Genomic DNA, 20,123 nt, shown 5'->3' on the forward strand with positions numbered 1-20,123 from the left:
ATTGAGCACATCAGTGTTCAACTGGGTCTTATAAATTTCTATTCATATGATGGCTTGTGTGTGTCATTTGAAAACAAAATACCATTTTGAGAAGAAATAACATTGTTTTGAATGTCAAGTTTTATTTTGCAGGAGAATTGAGGGGTTTTGCCCATTGTGTGTGTATGAGGCATGCTTTCAGAAAATGTGTGTAAACAATCGAGAAAAACTGTAAAAAAAAATAATACCCTGGCTCTTCCAAGCTTTATAATGGTAGCGAATGGGGGGTGAGATTTTGAAGTCCAAAAAATCACATCCATCCATGATAAAAGTAATCTGCACAGTTCCGGGGGGTTAATAAAGGCCTTCTGAAGTGAAGCGATGCGTTTGTGTAAGAAAAAGATCAGTATTTAAAACTTTATCAACAAAAATAAACTTGCTTCTGACAGGCGGTAATGCACATTGATTTATGGAGTGACCTCTGACCTGCCGGAAGCATGTGATTTTAGTTGATAAAGTTAAAAAAAAAAAAAAACAACCCATCTCTTTACTTCAGAAGGCCTTTATTAACCCCCTGGAACCATATGTATTACTTTTATGATGGATGCACTTTTTTTTTACTTTTTGAAATCAGGACCGCCATTCACTACAATTAAAAAGCTTGGAAGAGCAATTACTTTTTTAAATATAACTCCGATTGTATTCATCTGAAAGAAGATAGTCAAATACATCTAGGATGGCTTGAGGGTGATTATAAAATGGTTTGTTCCAATCCTTGATTCTGATTGGTCAATAGCTGTTTTATTCGCAATAAAACACGGCTATGACCGCTTCACCCAATGGTTCTTCTATGTATCAATACAACACCCCTAGCAACCGCTCTTATCAACTTAAACACATGTTTGATTTCATTGATATTGTTCATTGAAGTATTGTGAGAGATCGGGTAAGCGAGTGTACCTGCATTTACAGTAGACATAGCATTTTCCTTCAGGGTCAGTCCTTTTCATAATAATAATTTTTTTTTAAATCCGTTGAAATGTCCGCTGCGATATCTTAGGTTTTCACGTCCTATAGTCATCTGTCAGTTGCGTCTTTCTTTTCCGTGATCACAAGTTTAAGTCCTTTCAATGTAAAAGTCTTCTCTACTGACTAACTCGCTCATAAAGACCGTCTTTGCCGCCATCATAATGTATGTAACTTCTGTTGCTGCACGGTCAGGGACTATTTTTTCCAGCGGAAGGAAGGCGTTTAGTGATTTTACTTCATGAAAGTGGCATAGATACATATTTTCGGCTTTAATATTTGCATTGTGTGGTAACCGTTTTATAAAAGCAATAATAATAATAATAAAATGTTTAATTTATATAGCGCCTTTCCCAAGCTCAAGGACGCTTCACAATAACAGTAGAGAACAAACAATAATTTCAAACATGAGTGGACAATAGACATTTGCCCAGTCCAAGCGATCACAGTTGCGTTTCGCAGTGCAAGTGTAGTAAACAGAAACAATAATCAAAAAATTAAATAAAAACAACATTAATCATCACAATGACAGTAAAGAACAAAAAATACGTTTGGACAATAGACATTTGCCCAGTTCAAGAAACGAGCGTTTGCAATTGCATATCGGTTTGCAAGAATACAAACAGAAACAGTAACAAAAAACAAAACAAGACTATTTACAGAGAGCATGGAAGATCGGCAGCTGAAGCAAAGGTCTGGTGCAACAGACTAATGGTGCGTAAGGAAACTGGTTAAGAAAAACATGTCAAGAAAACGTCATGACGGATAATATTTTTTAAACAGATGGGTTTTGAGTTTAGACTTAAATTCATGCAGTGTTGTTGTTGTCCTAAGAGCCAGTGGAAGAGAGTTCCATAGCTTAGGGGCTATAACTGAGAAAGACCTGCCACCCATGGATGAAAGGCGAAATCTCGGCTCACAGAGGAGTTCACAGCCAGAAGATCGGAGAGGTCGAGGAGGGAGTAAATCAGAGAGATATGAAGGAGCAAGACCATTGAGTGACTTAAAGGTAAGCAGAAGAATTTTGTAAGTAATACGAGAAGACACGGGTATAGCCAGTGGAGGTCAAACAGAATTGGAGTGATATGAGCGGATCGTTTAGTGGAAGTTAGCAGTCTTGCGGCAGAGTTTTGAATATATTACAAACGTGAGATAGAGTGTGCTGGTAGTCCGGAAAAAAGAACATTACAGTAGTCGAGGCGAGATGTGATAAATGCATGTACCAGCCAATCAGCGTCTTTTGGAGTGACATAGGGACAGAGTTTGCAATGCGGCGGAGTTGAAAAAAATGCAGCTTTACAGAGTTGACTAATATAGGCGTCGAAGGTCAGTGAAGGGTCCAGAGTGATACCCAAGTTTTTGGTATAAGGTACTCGAGGCTAGTGCTGTATCGTGAATAAGTCACGCCTCTCATTCTTTATTGCTTACGTAAATCATGGAGAAATTTACATTTTTGGGTGAACTGTCCCTTTAAAGTATTTTACACGTTTTACCAAAAAAAAAAAAAAAGAAGAGTATCAAATGCATGTTTTTCATGTTTGACAGTAACACCTGTTGACCATCCACATTCTCAGGAACAGCAGTAGCCTACAACATGCCGAAATGTAAAACTGCTCGATCTGAACTGCTCCATTTTCCCAGAAATCAAATGTGCTCATCTTAAAGCCACTGAGATCAATGTGAAACCACCACCATACCACACATCAAACATAAATGCAAAGAGCCTGAGGCACTGACGTTTCAAAGCACACATGCTGTGTCTACCACTAAACAAGAGCCTGATCTAGCCAGAGGACTTTGATGAACCACATGACTGCTTCAACCAAGCCAAAGAAACCAGGAGCTTTAGATGTTTAAAAAGGAATATCTTACTCAGATACACCCATATTCTGCCCTCTGGGTAATTATTGTTTATTGCACCAACAAAAAAAACTGAAAAAGGAGAAAGACAGAGATTCAGTTTAGTGAGCGGAGTTTGAACGAAAATTAAATACTTTCTACTCTCCTCTGAGGTTCAAATGTGATGATAAAAGCTTGTTGTGTCCTGATAAGTGTCCTACTGAGGACTACATACATACTGGGAGATTTGACAGCGAGCCAGCAGGCAACAGCGGCATGCAGTCTCGTCTGCGTGTGGGTGAGCAGAAAGGATCTTTATCAGTCACAGAGGTCATAAATGTCTGTGGCTATGCGTGATTATCTATCCATACGCCAACGATCATAATCATTGTCATTCTGTGCATTTTACCATATTTAACTCTCTCTTTTTCACCCACTCCACTTTCTCCTCTCTTTCAATGCACCCCCATAGCTGTCTGGGTATTTGACCCCAAAAATCCCCACCTCCCAGTCCAACACAATATACCTCTTCCTTTATGTGGAGTTCAGCTGAGTTGTGAGGACAAGCCATTAGAAGACTTGAGATCCGTTGAATTTACTTGATGAATTTAAATAAGTTGAATTGAAATAATTTGGTTCACCCAAAAATTTAAATTCTGTCATTTTCTTATCCTCATGTCGTTCCAAACCTGTATGCATTTCTTTCTTCTGAAGAACCCAAAATTATGATATTTTGGTAAATGTTGGGGTCCAAACAACACAGGAGCCCATGGAAATTCTCAAAATATCTTCTTTTTGCATTCAGCAGAAAAAAAAGTCATGCAGGTTTGTAATTAGATGAGGATGAGTAAATGAGAGAACTTTCATTTTTGGGCGATCTATCCCTTTAAATTGAGATGACTTGGGATGAGAAAATTTCATTTGAGTTGACGATGAGATGACCTCAAGTGAGATGAGTTGACTTGAAAAAAAGTGACTTAAGTTGAGACGAGTGGACTTGAGTAGATTTGACAAAATGAGATGAGTTCAGATGAGGTCACTTGAGTTGAGATTTAAGCCCACCGGCAACTATAGTTGCCGCAGTGTATAGTTGTCATTTTCCTTTTGTAAGTATTTTTCTAGATGTTATCCATGTTTAATGTCTCAATGACATGCAAGCAAACAACCAAGTAAAGGATTTCAAGAAGAAAAAAAAGGTATTCACTTCCTTCCTGTCACATGAGGCTGTCAACTTCCTATGCCTACTTCCAGGAAGCATGGCAAAGGCAAACCCTCCCAAAAAAAGGTCATTTTCATGTTAATAATAAGATTTTTTTTGTTGACATATATATATCTACATAATCATGAAGGTCTCTAGAATCATCCAAACAAAACAAATCTTACAAGAGATCTATAGTTTTTTGTATACTTAGTCAAAAGTCCAAGCGGCAACTATAGTTGCCGGTGGGCAAATGCCTTGTAAGTACATATATCATGGGAAAATGGATTATACTGTGTTAATAGGTTAATAAATCAAGGTTATTGGTCTTGTTTAGTGCATAAACATAACTTAACCCTTTAAATGACATCTGTATGCACTGTTATTTTTGTTATTTGCCATTTTGTTATTTGTTTTTTTGTTTGTTATATAGATATATTTTTTTCTTCATTCTATTTATTTGTATTTATTTATTTATTTTCATTTAACTTTTTGATACACAATGCCCTGATATGGCTGCACTTTGTTCTGAACTTTGTTCCACCACTTTAACCCTTGTGCGTGTTTCGTTTGTGGTTTACAGTCGGGCTGTTTGGAGTCTTAGAGCCCCAGGCAACAAAATGTAGGCTAATATTGTAACAAAAAAATTGTTTTTTGTTTTTGTTTTCACAATGTCATTTTACTCAGTTTATTAATGTTTTTACTTCACATTTGAAAATTTTTACTCCACAAAATGTATATAAATAAATGTAAAAAAAATATTTTTAATATATAGAAAAATATTTTAATATATAAAAAAAACATTTGAATTTTTTTTTAAATGTCAAATTCACCTTATAAAAGACCCACATTTCTAAATTTCATTCATTAAGATAACATGGATAATTTGACATGGTTTAGTGTAAGATTTTTGCCCATATTTCGGAAAATTCCATTTTAAATGTAAAAAAAAAATCACTTTAACCAGTAGATGGCTGCAGAGCTCTAAAAGGCATACTTTTCACAAATCATATCTACATATTATTATTAATTCATAATATGTATATGAATACAACTGGAAAAAGTTGTGAAAATATGTCTTTCAGTTAGTCAAATAGCAAATAGCCATCTACTGGTTAAAGTGATAATTTGTTGCTTTAAAAACTGCATTTTCCAAAAGATTTGCAAAAATATTACACTAAATCGTGTCAAAAACTAAGCCGAGGACGGCGCGCTGGTTCTCTCGCGGCGCGGGCTCCTCTTCTGACCCTGGCGTTTCCTTCCAGGCCCCGTCCACTGCTTGTTCCGGCCGAAACGAGCGTCCGGTTCGGGGCGGCCGCGGGGCGCCACGGCGGGCTGTCTAGGCTGTCCTTGAGCCTGGCGAGGAGCCGAAGAAGAGCGGGACCTCGCAGGTGACTGGAGTGAGCGACGGGGCATCACGTGGCTCATCGCTTTGGCGCGCTTCTGCGTCTCGGAAAAACGCTCCGTGACTGATTCCACGGCGTCACCAAAGAGGCCGGAGGGAGTGACTGGAGCGTTCAGGAGCGTCATGCTAGTCCTTCAGGTCAGCTAGGGTTAGCCATAGGTGCCTGTTGAGGACGACCATAAATCCCATGGAGCGGCCGATAGCCTGTGCAGAGCGCTTGGTGGCCATCAGTGCGAGGTCCGTTGCCGCGCGCAGATCCCTGATGACGTCAGGGTCCACTGTGCCGTCGTCCAAGGATTGGAGCAGCTTTGCCTGGAACACCTGCAGGATTGCCATGGCGTGAAGAGCTGAAGCTGCCTCCCCCGCAGATGCATAGGTCTTGTCTGCCTGGTGGGCTGTGAACCTGCACGGCTTGGAGGGCAGGCTGCGGTCCGAACCCAGCGCAGACGAAGACGGGCACAGGTGCACGGCAACGGTCTCCTCGACGGGAGGCATGCGCACATACCCGTGGGCTTCCGCCCCGTCCACGTGCGCGAACATGGCCTGCGTGTTAGAGTGGGTGCGCGCCGATTGGGGCGCAGCCCACGACTTCACCACGTGCTCATGGACGTCCGGGAAGAACGGGGTACTTCTCCTTGATGCAGTCTGACGACGGCTCGACTGGAGGAACCACGAGTCCAGCTTGCTTCTCACCGGCTCATCCGGGGCGCTCCACGTGAGGTCCAGCTCCGTGATGGCCTTACCGAGGACCCTGACGAGCTCCTCCTGGAGGTCTGCAGGGCCCTCTTGGTCGGGGCGTTCTGATTGAGACGCCCATTCCTGTTCCGACGCCGAGAGCGACATGGAGTCGTCTTCCCCGCCAGCTCCGAAGGAGACGAAGTTCGCGACGGAGAGGGGGGGGGGGGGGCGAAAGCTCGCGTCCACGAAGCTGACAGCGTCGAAAACCTCGTCCTCGGGCGGGGGAGGGCCCACCAGCGGCTCGCTGGCGGCAGTGGGCCTCATCCCTACTGTTGCTCAAGCCACTTCCCTTATGGCTCTGAGGGCGCGCACTGGCAGCTCGGCGCAGTGGGCGCACGTTTCGTCATTCAGTGCCGCTTCGGCGTGGGCGAGGCCCAGGCACGTGACACAGAACTCGTGAGGGTCGGGCGGGTCCAGGGGGCCCGCACATATCTGGCATGTAGTAGCCATTGGATGCTTCGAAGAAAAGATGATAGTCCTCTAATGCAACTTCTACGATGACTGATTTCTAGCGTGAAGAAAGAGATTCTGACGCAATTGTCACGCCCATGCATTTTATACTGCCCGCGAACCTGTCAGTATTTGCATGCTTCGCGTCAATTGGCCAGCTGTCCCTCAGCTGGCATTAGCTTATAAGATTTCAGCAAAAATGGAGAAGGGAGGAGTTCCCATATACGTCTCAGTTGACGTAATGTTGAAGTTACCTCCTTGAAAGGGAACTGCATTTTCCAAAAGATGTGCAAAAATCTTACACTAAACCGTGTCAAATTATCCATGTTATCCATGAATGAAAGTTAGAAATGTGGGTCAAAAAGACCCCGAACAGCACAGAAGGGTTAAGACAAATGGATTTATTGTTTGTTGTGTTTTAAGATTTAAGAATTTTACTAACACCTCTTCCATGATGCCAAATGTTCTCCTCCTATTCATATTTTACATTGAGGGGGTGCATACAACATATTTGCCCACCGGCAACTATAGTTGCCGCACATTCAAATACCATTTTCAAGAAAAAAAAAAAAAACCTGGGGAAAATAAATGCAGAATATGTTCATATAGGACACTATTAACACGACTATATGCATGAAACCATTCAGAAAAATTTGGGCACAAATGGGTTAACTTGAGTTGGCCTGTGGTGAGATTCAATGATGACATTAGATGAGATTGGCCTGAGATGAAATGCAATGATGAGACAATGATGAGATTAGTTGATTTGAGTTGGGATGTGCGGAGTTCAATTTGAGTTTGAGTTGAGATGCACTACATTCAATTGAGGTGAGTTGGGAACAGCTAAACTGAAGTCCTCAGAGAGGAGAGGTATTGTGTTGGACTGGGAGGTGGGCATTTTTTAAGTTCCCTTCATTTAAGGGGCAAGAGCCCAGGCGGCAGAAGCTTTGGGGCCTCGAAAAAAAGGGTACAAAAAGAAAGTTAGCAGATTTGTGGAGTGAGTGAAAACAGTAAGGAATGAATCGAGGGCTTCAGACATTAAACCCGGAAACAAGTTAGCATCTTTGCACTTGGTTGCATTGTCCTGAAGTCAATGGGTTTATTAAATCTGTGGCTATTTAGCTCAAAATATGAGCTTGATAACCTTATAATCTATGATATTAATTGCATCATTAATACCCCACTCGTGTTTTTTAAACCTTTAACGCATCAGTTGCAAACAAGTGGCTAAATGGGACTACCGAGATTGTCAGGGACAGTAAACATCACTTCAAACAAAGAAACTCACCTACTCACTAGTTTGCTTGCAATCTTGTCTATAGCATTCTAACACAAACTTTCCAACTTGTAGATTGAAAAAAAAAAACTAAAAACTTGTTATTTTATTGGCAAACTTGAGCTTAGGCGACAAGTTGTGTTCATTTGTGAAAATTGTTAATAAAACATGTAAAAATCAATGTTGGGCACAGAGCTTATTTTCTGCAATAATCCAAAAGCCAATGGAAAAATCCAATTGGGTTTTTGTCGTGTGAAACAGGATGTTGTTAACTGTTGGCATACACAATTGTTTAAGCGTAACATACTGTGTAGAATAACAGTACAATCTCAAAAACATCCCGAAGTGTGTCGGTCTGTGTGCGGGTGGATCGCATATAATTATATAATTAAGGTCTTGTCTGATTGTTCTCTAAGAGAGGGCAAACGGGCCGTTTGAATGTGTATCTCAGCGATTAGGGACTTTTCAGAGTGTGTGTAGGAATGTGGTGCGCTTGGCATTTTTGAGGAAAAGGGCAGCTCTCCGCTTGAGAGTGCCAGCGCTGCGGGATGAGATCATGACTGGAGATGCCCACTCGCTGGATACAGCGGCACGACTTTTGCCCCCTCGCTCCCTCTCTCCTAACAGCTGGGGGAATTCCAGACCTGTTAGATTATGGATCGAGGAGATTAAGATTTGTAGGCCTAAATCAGATTTAATGTCTCTGTTGTGCTCCTGCCCTCGTAGCTGGAACATTTTAAACTCGTCGAACCGACTGGCTTTCTTGCTTTCTCATTCAGGGCCGGATTTGGCTGTTCGCTGATAAGCTGTGTGTGTACGAGGTGGCAGGCAGGCCGTTTGCTTTGCAGATAGTACGGTAGTGCTATTGTTGCGCAGCAGGAGTTGTGCAAGGGATAAGAATAATCTGGAATAACGCAGGCGTGAACAGAGATTACGGCCGAGGTGAAAGGCCCGGTGGACCTGCGGCCTGCTGCGCTATTAAAACAAAGATAGAACAAATGCACGCTTGATACAGACTCACAGAGGCATTACATAAGAGCCAGCCAGACTTCATGCCCTTTAGCCAAACACGGCACTTATCCCATATCTAACACCAGAGCCCTTTGGCTTTGCCTCTGAATTAAATGTCTGTTCAAGTCACTTAAAAGGTCACAGAGATGCCATGTGTGAATTTCATGGTGGATAAGGACAGCAGTCTGGGACACTGTCTGGTTGGCTAAGGGAGAAAAGGTGCGTTCACACTAGGCTTTGAGCATGTGACATTACTGTGTCAAGAATATAGTATGACAGCACCAATATATGATGTTGCATTTATTTTTAATAAATAAATCATAGAGGTGGCATGAAACAAAGTTTTGATAGTCTTTTTTCCCTTGTGATGTATATCTGAGTGAAACGGCTTCTCAAATAAGAAAAATACTTGATTTTGTCTATCGGAAATTGATTGGATGGTTGGATGATCTGCTATTGCTGTGATGTCATGTGAGTGACAGGTTGCCCCGCCTTCGCGTCAGTAAACACATCATCAGAGAAGAGAAAAGATGAGGTGCAAGAGCGAGGGGAAGATATTTTTATTCAAGATTACAAGAGCACATGAATTAAACAAAATAGTGATGTGCACTGATGAATCTTTAATAATTATTAATGCATTATTATAGCGAGGAGATCCATCTGTGACGTTCAGACCCATTATTGGCCAAACATCTTTTCAATATACAAATTGGCAGGTCAAAGTTCACCAAACTTGAATTATTAGTTTAACTTCTTATGGTTTAGTATATTTAACCACTGTTTATCTCTCATCCTTGTTTTGTTTTGTTTTTCATTGCAAATTTTTATTGATTTTATCTTGAGAAACTTCACAAGCTACCAGTGAATTCAAAGTTTGCTCTTCTACCCCACATTACCGGTTTTGAATTACATACTGTATCTTACATTAAAGCTTTTGCGGCGACTACATCAGTGTTAAGATGAGAGCATTATTCAGTTGACCCATACGCCAAAAATACGTTAAAAAAAACAAGCAGATAATCAAAAGAGATTGCTCAGATTTTAGAAAAACACTGAACATGAAAGGATATCAAAATAGAAAAGAGTAAAAAATAACTGATTCCCAGGACTTTTCAACATGGCTTTAAGTTCCCTTCATTTGCCCCCTTGTGTCCCTCTCTCCTTTTTTGTTCTGTGTTTTTCCCCACCCATTGAGAGCAATGTGTAGGCCTATGTGAAAGAATGTCATCATGAGACGCACAGACTGCTCTCTACAGTGTTTCCCATCCAAAAATCATGTCCAACTCTGTTGTGTCCAAATTCACATGCTTATTTCATTGGCTTGCACATGACAACAGCCCAGATTGTGCCATTAACTTAATCTACCATATGAGTGAGATGTAATTAAGTATTTCTCATTTTCACATTAAACCTAAATTAAAATGTATAATAAAATAACACTGTTTGGGGGTGGCTTTAAAACAATATACATTTTACCTGTGAGCTGAACACATGCAAACAAGCGAGATAAATGTGAGACAACCTCAGGCCTAGAGCACTCTCTGGTGTCGACTTTGTGTAAATGCTCTTTCATTACGTTTATAAAACGCTTAGTTCCAATCCTTGATTCTGGTTGGCCAATAGCTGTGTTTTATTCACGATAAAACACCTAAGACCGCTTCACCCAACGGTTCTATGTATCACTACACAACACCCTTAGAAACCACTCTTGGCAACTTAACCACATGTTTGATCTCATTGATATTGTTCATTGAAGCTATAGCAGAGTATTGTGAGAGGTCGAGTGTAAGCGAGTGTACCTGCATTTACAGTCGATATAGCATTTTCCTTCAGGTCAGTCCTGCCTCCTATATATTCATAATAAATAAAAAATCCGTTTGAATGTCCGCTGCGATATCTTGTCCTTTTAAGGGGTTTGCGTCTTCCTTCTCCGTGATCACAAGTTTAAGTCCTTCCAATGTAAAAGTTTTCTCTACTGACTGACTCGCTCATAAAGACCGTCTTTGCCGCCATCTATTGGCGAAATAATGTATGTAACTTCTGTTGCGGTTTACGGTCAGGGACTATTTTTTCCAGCGGAAGGAAGGCTTTTAGTGATTTTACTTCATGAAAGTTGCATAGATTCTTATTTTTCGGCTTTGATATTTGCATTGTGTGGAAACCGTTTTATAAAAGCAATAAGGTACGAGAGGCTAGTGCTGTATCGTGAATAAGTCACGGCTGAAGGGCGTTGTTAGGCACGACGCAAAGCTGGTTACCTTTGCTTAAAAGAAGTTTATTTTTATTTTATTTATTTTTTGTATCAATTATAAATTATTTATCCATCCACATAATTTTTTTTTTATTCCCAGAAATCTTTAATCAAAATAACTTCCCCTTCCTTTTGCAGTGACATCTCTTCCCTTCTCTGAATACGTGTTTTCTGGTGTAAAGGCGGGACAACCTGTCAGTCACATGACATCACAGTGCAACAGTGCCCACCCACTTTTTCAGCGGCAGTGGTTCGGGTAGGTTTTTATTTATTTATTTAAGTCTTGTTAAACCGTTATAAGCCATGAACCATGCCAAACAACAACGAGGTGAATCATAATATTACAAACATTAATTTGAAGCAAAAAAAGTACAGAAAATACTAAAGTTCAAGACTGTGTACTTAACTTTAGTGAGGGGAAATAACTACAATCTCATGAAGCTTTCCATAATCAAATTGAAAACGTATAGGACAAGTTTTGATTATATTGAGAGCTTAGTAAGACTCGTTTACATACCGGTAATTTGCAAGGGGGTAATCCATCCGCCGGAAACTGAAGCCTCCGCGGGAGCCGCCATTGTAGCAGAACTTCACCTGCTGTTAGCATTCCATTGACTCCCATTCATTTTTGCGTCACTTTGACAGCGAATAACTTTACATCTGAAGCGTCCAAAGACTCCATTTGTCCATTATTTATTTCTAAAGAAACACGACAATATATAAAAGGCTCCATTACTTTGTATCTTACGTTATGACTTCGTAGAAGGCGTTTTTATAAAAAATAGGCTAACGATTGCGTCATACCCACGCGACTCTCTGTCGCACTGTAGAGAAATTACCGTATAGACCGGCGGAGAAGCTCGCAAGCAATCGGGGGACGTGGAGGCATAAAGTCAAGGGAGAAGCCCATAGAGATTCATAAAGTTGCTCATGCTGCTAGCTCATTGACAACTAATACTCACGCTCTCCGTCTCTGCGAGATTCGGAAGGGAATGATTCAGATTTCCCTCGGCACAGCTACTAGAAGACCCACGTCACATCTGCGTCGTCAAGCTCAGTTTGAGCCTGCGCAGTTCGCCTGGCGATCAGGAAGTGAGTGCTTCAAACGGGCTTCACTTTTCTCCGTTGAAATCTATGGGGTCGCTGTGTCCATCTTATATACTGTCTATGGTAATTTGCGGTGCTGCGTGGGAGTGGGCGGAGCTATAGAAATCTTTTGCCACGTTTTGCTTCTTGTTTAGACATTCTGATTGGTGTTATTATCTGTAAAGAATCATGGGTAATGCAGTTTTTCACCATAAATTCCCATTTTAAACCTGAGGCTGACGTGTGACCTGGGGCTAAAGTGTGGGCTGACTGCATCATCACAAGCAAATACAATCGATTAACGACCTCGGAGCTCACTGTGGGGCTAAGAATCAATTCCCCTATGGAGAAAATTAATAGATTTTTTACTTTCAGAACCCGGCTGTTATAGCAAACCACAACTATCCAATCACTTCCCAATTCCCCTACATTTTCTTCTTGTTCGAGAAGCCGTTTCACTTGAACATACGTTATAATATGGAAAAGTCTATCGCAACTTCCGTTTTATGCCGACTTAGTCGGCCTACTACAACAAGTGAATTACTGAACATTTATTTACAGAGTACCATACCATCATATTTGTTTGCTTTAAATGCTCACTTTGTAGACTAACTCAGCAATTGTTAATATTGTCAAATGTGTTTATTTATATTCAATAACAGCTTTCTTTGATAATGGTCAGATAAAATGTAATGATTTATAACAAATAACAAAGTCATTAAAGGTACAAAAAGACCAAAGAAATCTGGTTTGAGGTATTACCGTTTGTTGTACTGCATTAACATTAACAAGTGGAATATTACATTGATACCATCCTATTCACATTATACAATATAATCATCTTAAGGTATATACATATCATGTAAACAATGTTGCTCATGAATTCGCTCATGAATTCACTCATGAATAATTTATACTGTAAAATGCGGATTTGAACAGTTCCACTCCAAAAGTGGTGTAAAATGGGAGTGTTTTATATTATGTGTGTATTTGTTCATTGAGCAAAGTTGTGCAGGTTATAGTCCAGTGATGTGTCCATATTATATGGCGAGTTCTCGATTACCACAGCCACAACTTGCCAGCTCTCCCTCAGTGAATCTCCTGTAATGTCCACACACCATTAGCATCACTGGCGGTTCTCATCCCCTTCTTCTGTACGGTGAGCTTGTGAAAGTCAATGTGTCTGAACTCTGCTGCAAAAATCCCGAACAGCGCAAAAAAGCACATGACCAGTGCCCACTCACACATGGCAGCTTCAGAGGGAAACCCTGTGCTATGGAGAGCAAACACTGAGAAGACAAGAGGGTTAAGGACAACAAAATGAACACATGATAAAGTGTAGTGAAAATGCACTCATTTCAGAACTCATTTCAGTTATTAATTGTATTGTCTGTAAGAGCTGAAGGATACTGCAGATGACAAAACAAGTACACAGGCTGCAGAGGATGACACGCACAGGCACCACCCACCAGCGGTCATGTGATGGCGTGCTGTAGTACGAAAGCCACGCCTGGACCCAGAAGTAAGCCAAACCCAGGAAGAAGGCCAGGAGCGCCCCAAGCAGATGGACCTCCTTCACTACAGATTGCTAAATGGACAGAAACATATGGGCATAATCATGCATGTATAGAAAATAAAGGCCCTGATATACATCAACGTCTTTTTCATTCATCGTTTAGTTGTAAAAAGAAGTTCAAAACACCTTTTCACTGGTATACTGTTTGTGAACATCTCCTGCTGAGAGCGGCATTTAGATGAATATGTAAATACTGTTATGTGTTGCTCGTGCTCGCTTTCCTCTCAATAACGAAATAAACACACAACAAAACTGGCAGCGGTGAGCAAGCATCTGATCATATCTCTGCAATTCGCCTCTCCAGCCAAGTCACGTCATGTTTGTTTACAAACACATAACCACATATTGCTTTAAAGCAAGCAGCTTTACAATATTAAACATGAAAGTGTCAGTCTAGCTTTAAATTAATTAAAATTTCTACTGTAAAGCAGCCCTCCGGTGTGTTCATGTTAAAACTCGCGTCTGATCTCTACGGACTGAACAGAAGAAATTAACCCGAGAACATATTATCCACGTTAAAGGCGGAGCCTCAGAGCCACTCCTACTGTAGTCTCAGCCTCAGACGTGACGCCCACGGACCGCTGGCTAAACGTCTGATGCATTAGACACACAAAATTGGAAACACTTCAGGAGTTTTGAAGTTGTAATCTGAATTCTACAGGATGTCTGGGAGACGTGCGTCGCATTTTTTAATGGTCCGCCTGGAAACAAAGCCGTCGTGATGCCAAACCCCCTCATGGAAGAAGAAAGCCGTCATGTTTACAACTGTGACAATGAGCGCTTACCAGGATCAACTGGTAAAAGTATGTGAAGTTCGAGGCTCCATTGTTGCAGTAAACTTGCACAACAAATCATTTATTAGACGCATGCCGGTCTTTTATCATAGGGGCATCAACTTTACATTTACACACCCCTAAACATGACGCAAAACAAAACGAGCTGTGATTGGTTGCGTTACATGTCAGTCAAACGTCCATTTGGGTGGGCCTTGGCCAATGAAAGCTGCGATGGAGTCCAGTCTGAAGGGCCCTGTCCCAAATGGCACCCTAAGCACTCGCGAAGAGTCTGCACTTTCATGATGTAACACCGCTTTGACTTTTGGGAAGAAGTCTGCTGCTAAGCTCGCATGCACCAGAGCGGGTTTTGGCAAGTGTGCATCGAGGGTGCCTAACAACCACTGCGTGAGCACCCTTCGGACACCTAAAATTACAAATGGGACACCTTACGGTCTCATGGACTTAACACACACGTGCATGTGGCAGCCATTGTAAGTCGACAATGATACCAGTTTGTTCTTCGATTTTACTTGGAGTATATCAGGGTTTTAATGCAAGAGCAAGCACAAATAAACAGAGCAATTCCTTCCAATAGGGTCCTCTCACCATCGGTGCTCGGGCCCTAATAAGCCCAACACAATTCACAGGTAAAGTCCAGTCGTTCTTCACACACACATAAACTGTACCTGGAAGTTTCCTAGAATGGAAATGCCAATGCTAGAGATGAAGCCAAGCACCAGACCAGCTGTATTTAAATGAGACGCACAACTCAGGTCCCGGATCTGTTGAAATCTGATAGTGACAATCCATAGAGCTAAAGAAAGAAAAAGAGGTCATGCAGAATGTACAGTACAGAAGGCCTGTTTTCAAAATGAGATGACAGGGACTCACCCAACACACAGCAAATATTGCAGATCTGAGAAAACAGGCAGCTCTGGGGGTTGTATGAGCCACATGTGCTGAAGGAAACGATATTCATTTATTATATAGGGGAATCTTAGCTAGTATCATCTTGTACGCTGTGCTCTGTTGGGAAGTGTAGTATGTAGGGCTGTGAATCTTTGGGTAGACAGCATTAAGATTAGAATCAGGAATTACTTTTTTCAGAAATGATTCACGAGATTCAACAATACCACAATAACACTAAGAAAACAGTTTTTACACCAATATCAAGAGATTGGAGATTGGATTGTAAGATCAGTAAATTGAACATAGTTATAGATTTAAATCATGATGACTCACAGAACATGCACGTTGTGGAGGTCTAAATGAGATTGCAATGAGCAGAAGGTATAATTTGTGCTTTGTAAATGTAATCATGTAAGAATACAGAGTACAATGTAAGTATTCAGTTTCAATACTCAACTAAAGTACAAATTCCACTTTAAGGTACAAACCTGATGTAAGGGAATTCTGCAGTTATATTAACAGTGTTATTGGACACTGCAATGGCATACCTGCACACAAACAAGTACAGATGGGGTAAAAAAGAAAAGGGAAAAAAAAGACGATTTTTGTAAAGAGTGAGCGAAACTGGAAGAAATACTCACACAACCCAAAGCCCAATTGTTCCAAACACTGACAAAATGACAGGGAGTAACGCCCACGCCCACATGATGGAACAATCAGATCACCTGATAGATCATGTGTCTCTTTACCTATTATGAGATCACATTTATTAGCATGTATAAATTTAAAATCCCTTCATCACTGTTCCCGACGAATCCTTTACAGGCTATTTGACCATCTTAAGTGAGCCATGTTAAAATGCAACAATGGCATTGGGAACAAGTGTAAGCATATACAATATCACATCACATGAAGTGCACAGGGAAATTTAGCAATCATTCAGTCAGAAGGTGTATTTTAGCACAACCTTGGTAGGCTACTGCACTAAACTGAACTAAATGCAGTTCAAAAGAATCAAGTGCCTAGTGTTTGTATTCAGGTAAATTCACCTCAGGTGTTGTTGTTTGAGAAAGATGTTACAATGGCATTATCAAGACACATTCCCTTTTATGTTAAACGTCACATTATATTTATAAATATTTCATACATTTTAATATAAAATGGATATATTCTATAAACATTTACATATGAAACAATATATTAAATCATGTATTTTGAATAACTAAAAGCCTGCAAAGGGAACCTGTCAATCAGAAAGCAGCTCTAGATAAACAGAGTTAGCAAATATCTGCTTCGATTTTTACAACCCTAGCAGTATAAGTTATCACAGAAGCAACGAGTTTAAGGGAGATTCACGTTTTTCTCCACACACCAGTCCTGGTTACAGTGGTGTTGAAGCTCAACAGGTATATTATTCTGAACAACCATCTAAAGAAATGAAAATTGTCGTCTTTACTGACTGTTAAAGGATAATTCCGGTATTTAACACCTTGAGTCTATATTGTAGTTTGTTTTGGATGAACAAGAGTGGTGGACAACATTTTTTTGACAATGGTTCCTCTCTCGAGTTTTTGACTATAAAAGAATTGGCCATGGACCCATTTAACATTGGAGTCAATGGGCATGTCCGAAAATGTCATTAAAACAACCTTTAACATTAGTTTTCAAAACTGTGCAACTCACCGAGTGGTTAGTGATGTTAGTTGATGTTCCAGAAACAAAAAGTGTTGCGAAATACAGTTTCTGTCGTGTTTTATTCGTCATTTTGTAAAATCCCATTGAATTCTGTTGAAGGACTGAGTGCTCGTTAATATAAATGCGCTACCGGAAACGGAAAGGGGGCTGTTTACATTTGGTCGATGCAGTCTTTTTGCTCGCTTCCGTTTCTCATAAGGCTAGCGAGCAGAGCAACTGTGCTCCGGGAGAGTAAGCGAAATAAACAAACAAAACCTTCATTAATTGTTACTTGTAATATGAAGTTGAACTCGACTGTGACCGTGAGTGTCCCGTGAGACATAAACATCGGTTATCGCCATCAAGTGGTCGGGAGTGTGCTAACGCTTCAGATTCAAATATTGAGCGGAAGTTACACGGTTGTGAAGTGTCTGAAAAAATAGTTCCACTATAGCAAAATAAACGGATTGGAATCATATATTGCGACGATATATTGTTTATAATCATCAACGAACACCACTAACCACTCGGTGAGTTTAACAGTTTTGTAAACGAACATTATTGGCTGCTTTAATGACATTTTCCATGACCATTGACTCCAATGTTAAATGGGTCCATGGCCAATTCTATTATAGTCAAAAACTCGAGAGAGGAACCAGTCAAAAAAATGTTGTCCACCACTCTTGTTCATCCAAAACAAACTACAATATAGACTCAAGGTGTTAAATACCGGAATTATCCTTTAAAACCTCAAAACCAAATTCCCCTTTAGCACTTTTCCAAGCTGTACATCTGCCAGTTTTTCTTTAAATGGCAAAGTCTGGTATGCAGATATTGAGACTACGGTTTACAGCTTCAGTGGGAATTAATATTACCGTCTGTTTCTCATGAATTATTTTCTCAGGCCAGCGGAGTACAATGACATTCCCCTTTAAAGATTTGGGTCTTATGGTCTCGTCTTTGCTTTTGTGGAAATTGTTCCCAACCACTATAACTTCAGATGTTTAAAATCCTGTAAAAGTGTTTTCATGACAATTTTTAGAATAATCGGAATTCAGAGTACAAATGCAAAGCATTATACTGGGACAAAAAAATAAAAAGGATTTCTTATACCAGTAGGATCCATTGAGATGTCAAACACACAACCACTTCTGTATATCAAGAGATCCATTAAACTATTTTTGACAACAGAAAAGACAACACAACCACCAATTGCCTAGAATTCACTTTAAAACCTGTTAACAAAATCTTAAATTTAAGATGATAAAATGTGAAAAAGCTTAACTACAAGTAAAGAGCAGGCATAGAAGTTATCAAAAGAAGTTGAACATTTTATAAAAGAAGCATATGTACTGTACACATACACTACCATTCTAAAATTTGGGGTCAGTTTTTATTATAATTTTTTTATTTGTCAAGTAATCAGCCAATCGAGAGACAGACGCTTGCTGTCCGCAAACTGCCAAGCGTTCAAACCAAACTTCAAAATGTGAACGAAATACGACATAAGAAGTGACTCTTACCATGGGATGATTTGACTGAGTATCCGCAGGCAAATGAATCCCTGTTAATATGTGGAATAAGAGGAGAAACGGCAGACTGGTTCAAGCTGACGTTATAGTAAACGTACAACAGGTTTCAAACCCTGTAACTATGGACTTTGCGCCAGGATAATTGATTTATAGCTGTACGACTATTTCGAGTCATTTAGAGGTGTGTGTGCTACAGTACAAACACTCTTTGCTCTGTCTTGTACTAGTTCAACTTTTTACACCTGTTGGTGTCCTTTCAATTTCATTTCAATTTTACAGTTTATATTTCCTGAGATATATTGTCTATTTAATATAAACACCCATAAAAAAAAAGGTTTATACATGATAATACCGTTGTATTGTATGGTAATACCAATAAAAGCTGTTATTCTGATCACAAAACCTTAATGTCCCCATTCATAACTCATTTAAACTATTGGGGAAAATGAAACCCGATATTTCACTCATCACAATACAAGAGCAAAGGCCAAAATGTTTTTCATTTTGTTTGTCAGAAGGTTTACCCATCAATATTACTATACATCAGGGGCCGGTTGCACCAGCTGTGCACAACTTACAACTTAGTGTTTTGATGTAAATGGGCATTAAGTTACAACTAAGTTAGCAGCACCAACTTGCTTACGACTTAGTTGAAGCATAACTCTACGTATAAACTAAATATTTACGGAATAAAAAGACTGACAGACTGCAGACAGACTGCAGACAGACTGAACTGCATCAATACGCTCTTGTTTTACCCGACAGACTTCAAGTTTCAGACCTCATATTCTTTAAACAAATATGATAATGCGGACATTTACAACCACTTACATTTAAAAAAAAGAGAACATTATGTGAAAAGATTACTTTGTTAGCGGCTCTTAAACATGTACCCTTCCTAAACATCGTGCCACTGTGTGCATCTGTCCCATCGCTCCGTGTTGCGCATGTCAAATAAAATCAGTCATAATCAATAAATTTAATTTTTTTGTTTTAGTATTTATATCATTTAGTCATTTATATAAAACACGTATTATGTTATTCACGATTAAGTATATCATACTTATTTTACCATTAGTAACATGAGGCAAAAGAAGTTAGAATGAAGGATAAACTGAAATTTATTTCAACAACTTCCGCTCACGTATTTGAATGCTGCTATTAGGATATTGAGACTACATATCATGCAACTACACATTACTTTACGGAGAGCTTACGACCAACTAGTTACGTTCTGCCTTAAGAACAAATGGTGCGACCGATTAAAGTACAGAATTAGTTACAAACTAGCTAGTAGTTACTAAGCCTCTAGAGTGAACTTAACGTTCCAATTTAAGAAAAAACAACTTACTAATGGCTGGTGCAACCAACCCTACCCCGGATTTTGAGAAGTAAAT

At 40.0% G+C, this 20,123-nt stretch overlaps 1 protein-coding gene and 1 long non-coding RNA gene across 2 annotated transcripts; one reads left to right on the forward strand and one right to left on the reverse strand.

Annotated features, from left to right (window-relative positions):
* Window positions 1-941: 941 nt before the first annotated feature.
* On the forward strand, window positions 942-15,265 carry LOC307002186. The gene is made up of 3 exons (XR_013798435.1): window positions 942-2,014; window positions 11,312-11,429; window positions 13,659-15,265. It is a non-coding gene; the product is annotated as an uncharacterized lncRNA (long non-coding RNA).
* tmem150b (transmembrane protein 150B) lies at window positions 11,551-19,786 on the reverse strand. Its single transcript, XM_079619503.1, has 7 exons — window positions 18,718-19,786; window positions 16,162-16,269; window positions 16,009-16,068; window positions 15,503-15,570; window positions 15,298-15,425; window positions 13,670-13,847; window positions 11,551-13,548 (listed from the first exon to the last, which is right to left on the reverse strand). The coding sequence occupies exons 2-7, from the start codon at window positions 16,224-16,226 to the stop codon at window positions 13,349-13,351; spliced, it is 699 nt and encodes a 232-aa protein (XP_079475629.1). The 5' UTR covers window positions 16,227-16,269; window positions 18,718-19,786; the 3' UTR covers window positions 11,551-13,348.
* Window positions 19,787-20,123: the final 337 nt, after the last annotated feature.

This window comes from Phoxinus phoxinus (genome assembly GCF_949152265.1).
Source record: "Phoxinus phoxinus genome assembly, chromosome: 1".
NCBI lineage: Eukaryota > Metazoa > Chordata > Actinopteri > Cypriniformes > Leuciscidae > Phoxinus > Phoxinus phoxinus.

Bases quoted from the DNA above. Each gene is read 5' to 3' on its own strand.
- tmem150b (XM_079619503.1), bottom strand. From the start codon at position 16,226: ATGTGGGCGTGGGCGTTACTCCCTGTCATTTTGTCAGTGTTTGGAACA. The intron at 16,069-16,161 runs GTGAGTATTTCT...GTTTGTGTGCAG, and splicing joins ACAATTGGGCTTTGGGTTGT to GTATGCCATTGCAGTGTCCA. The intron at 15,571-16,008 runs GTTTGTACCTTA...CGTTTCCTTCAG, and splicing joins GCAGAATTCCCTTACATCAG to CACATGTGGCTCATACAACC.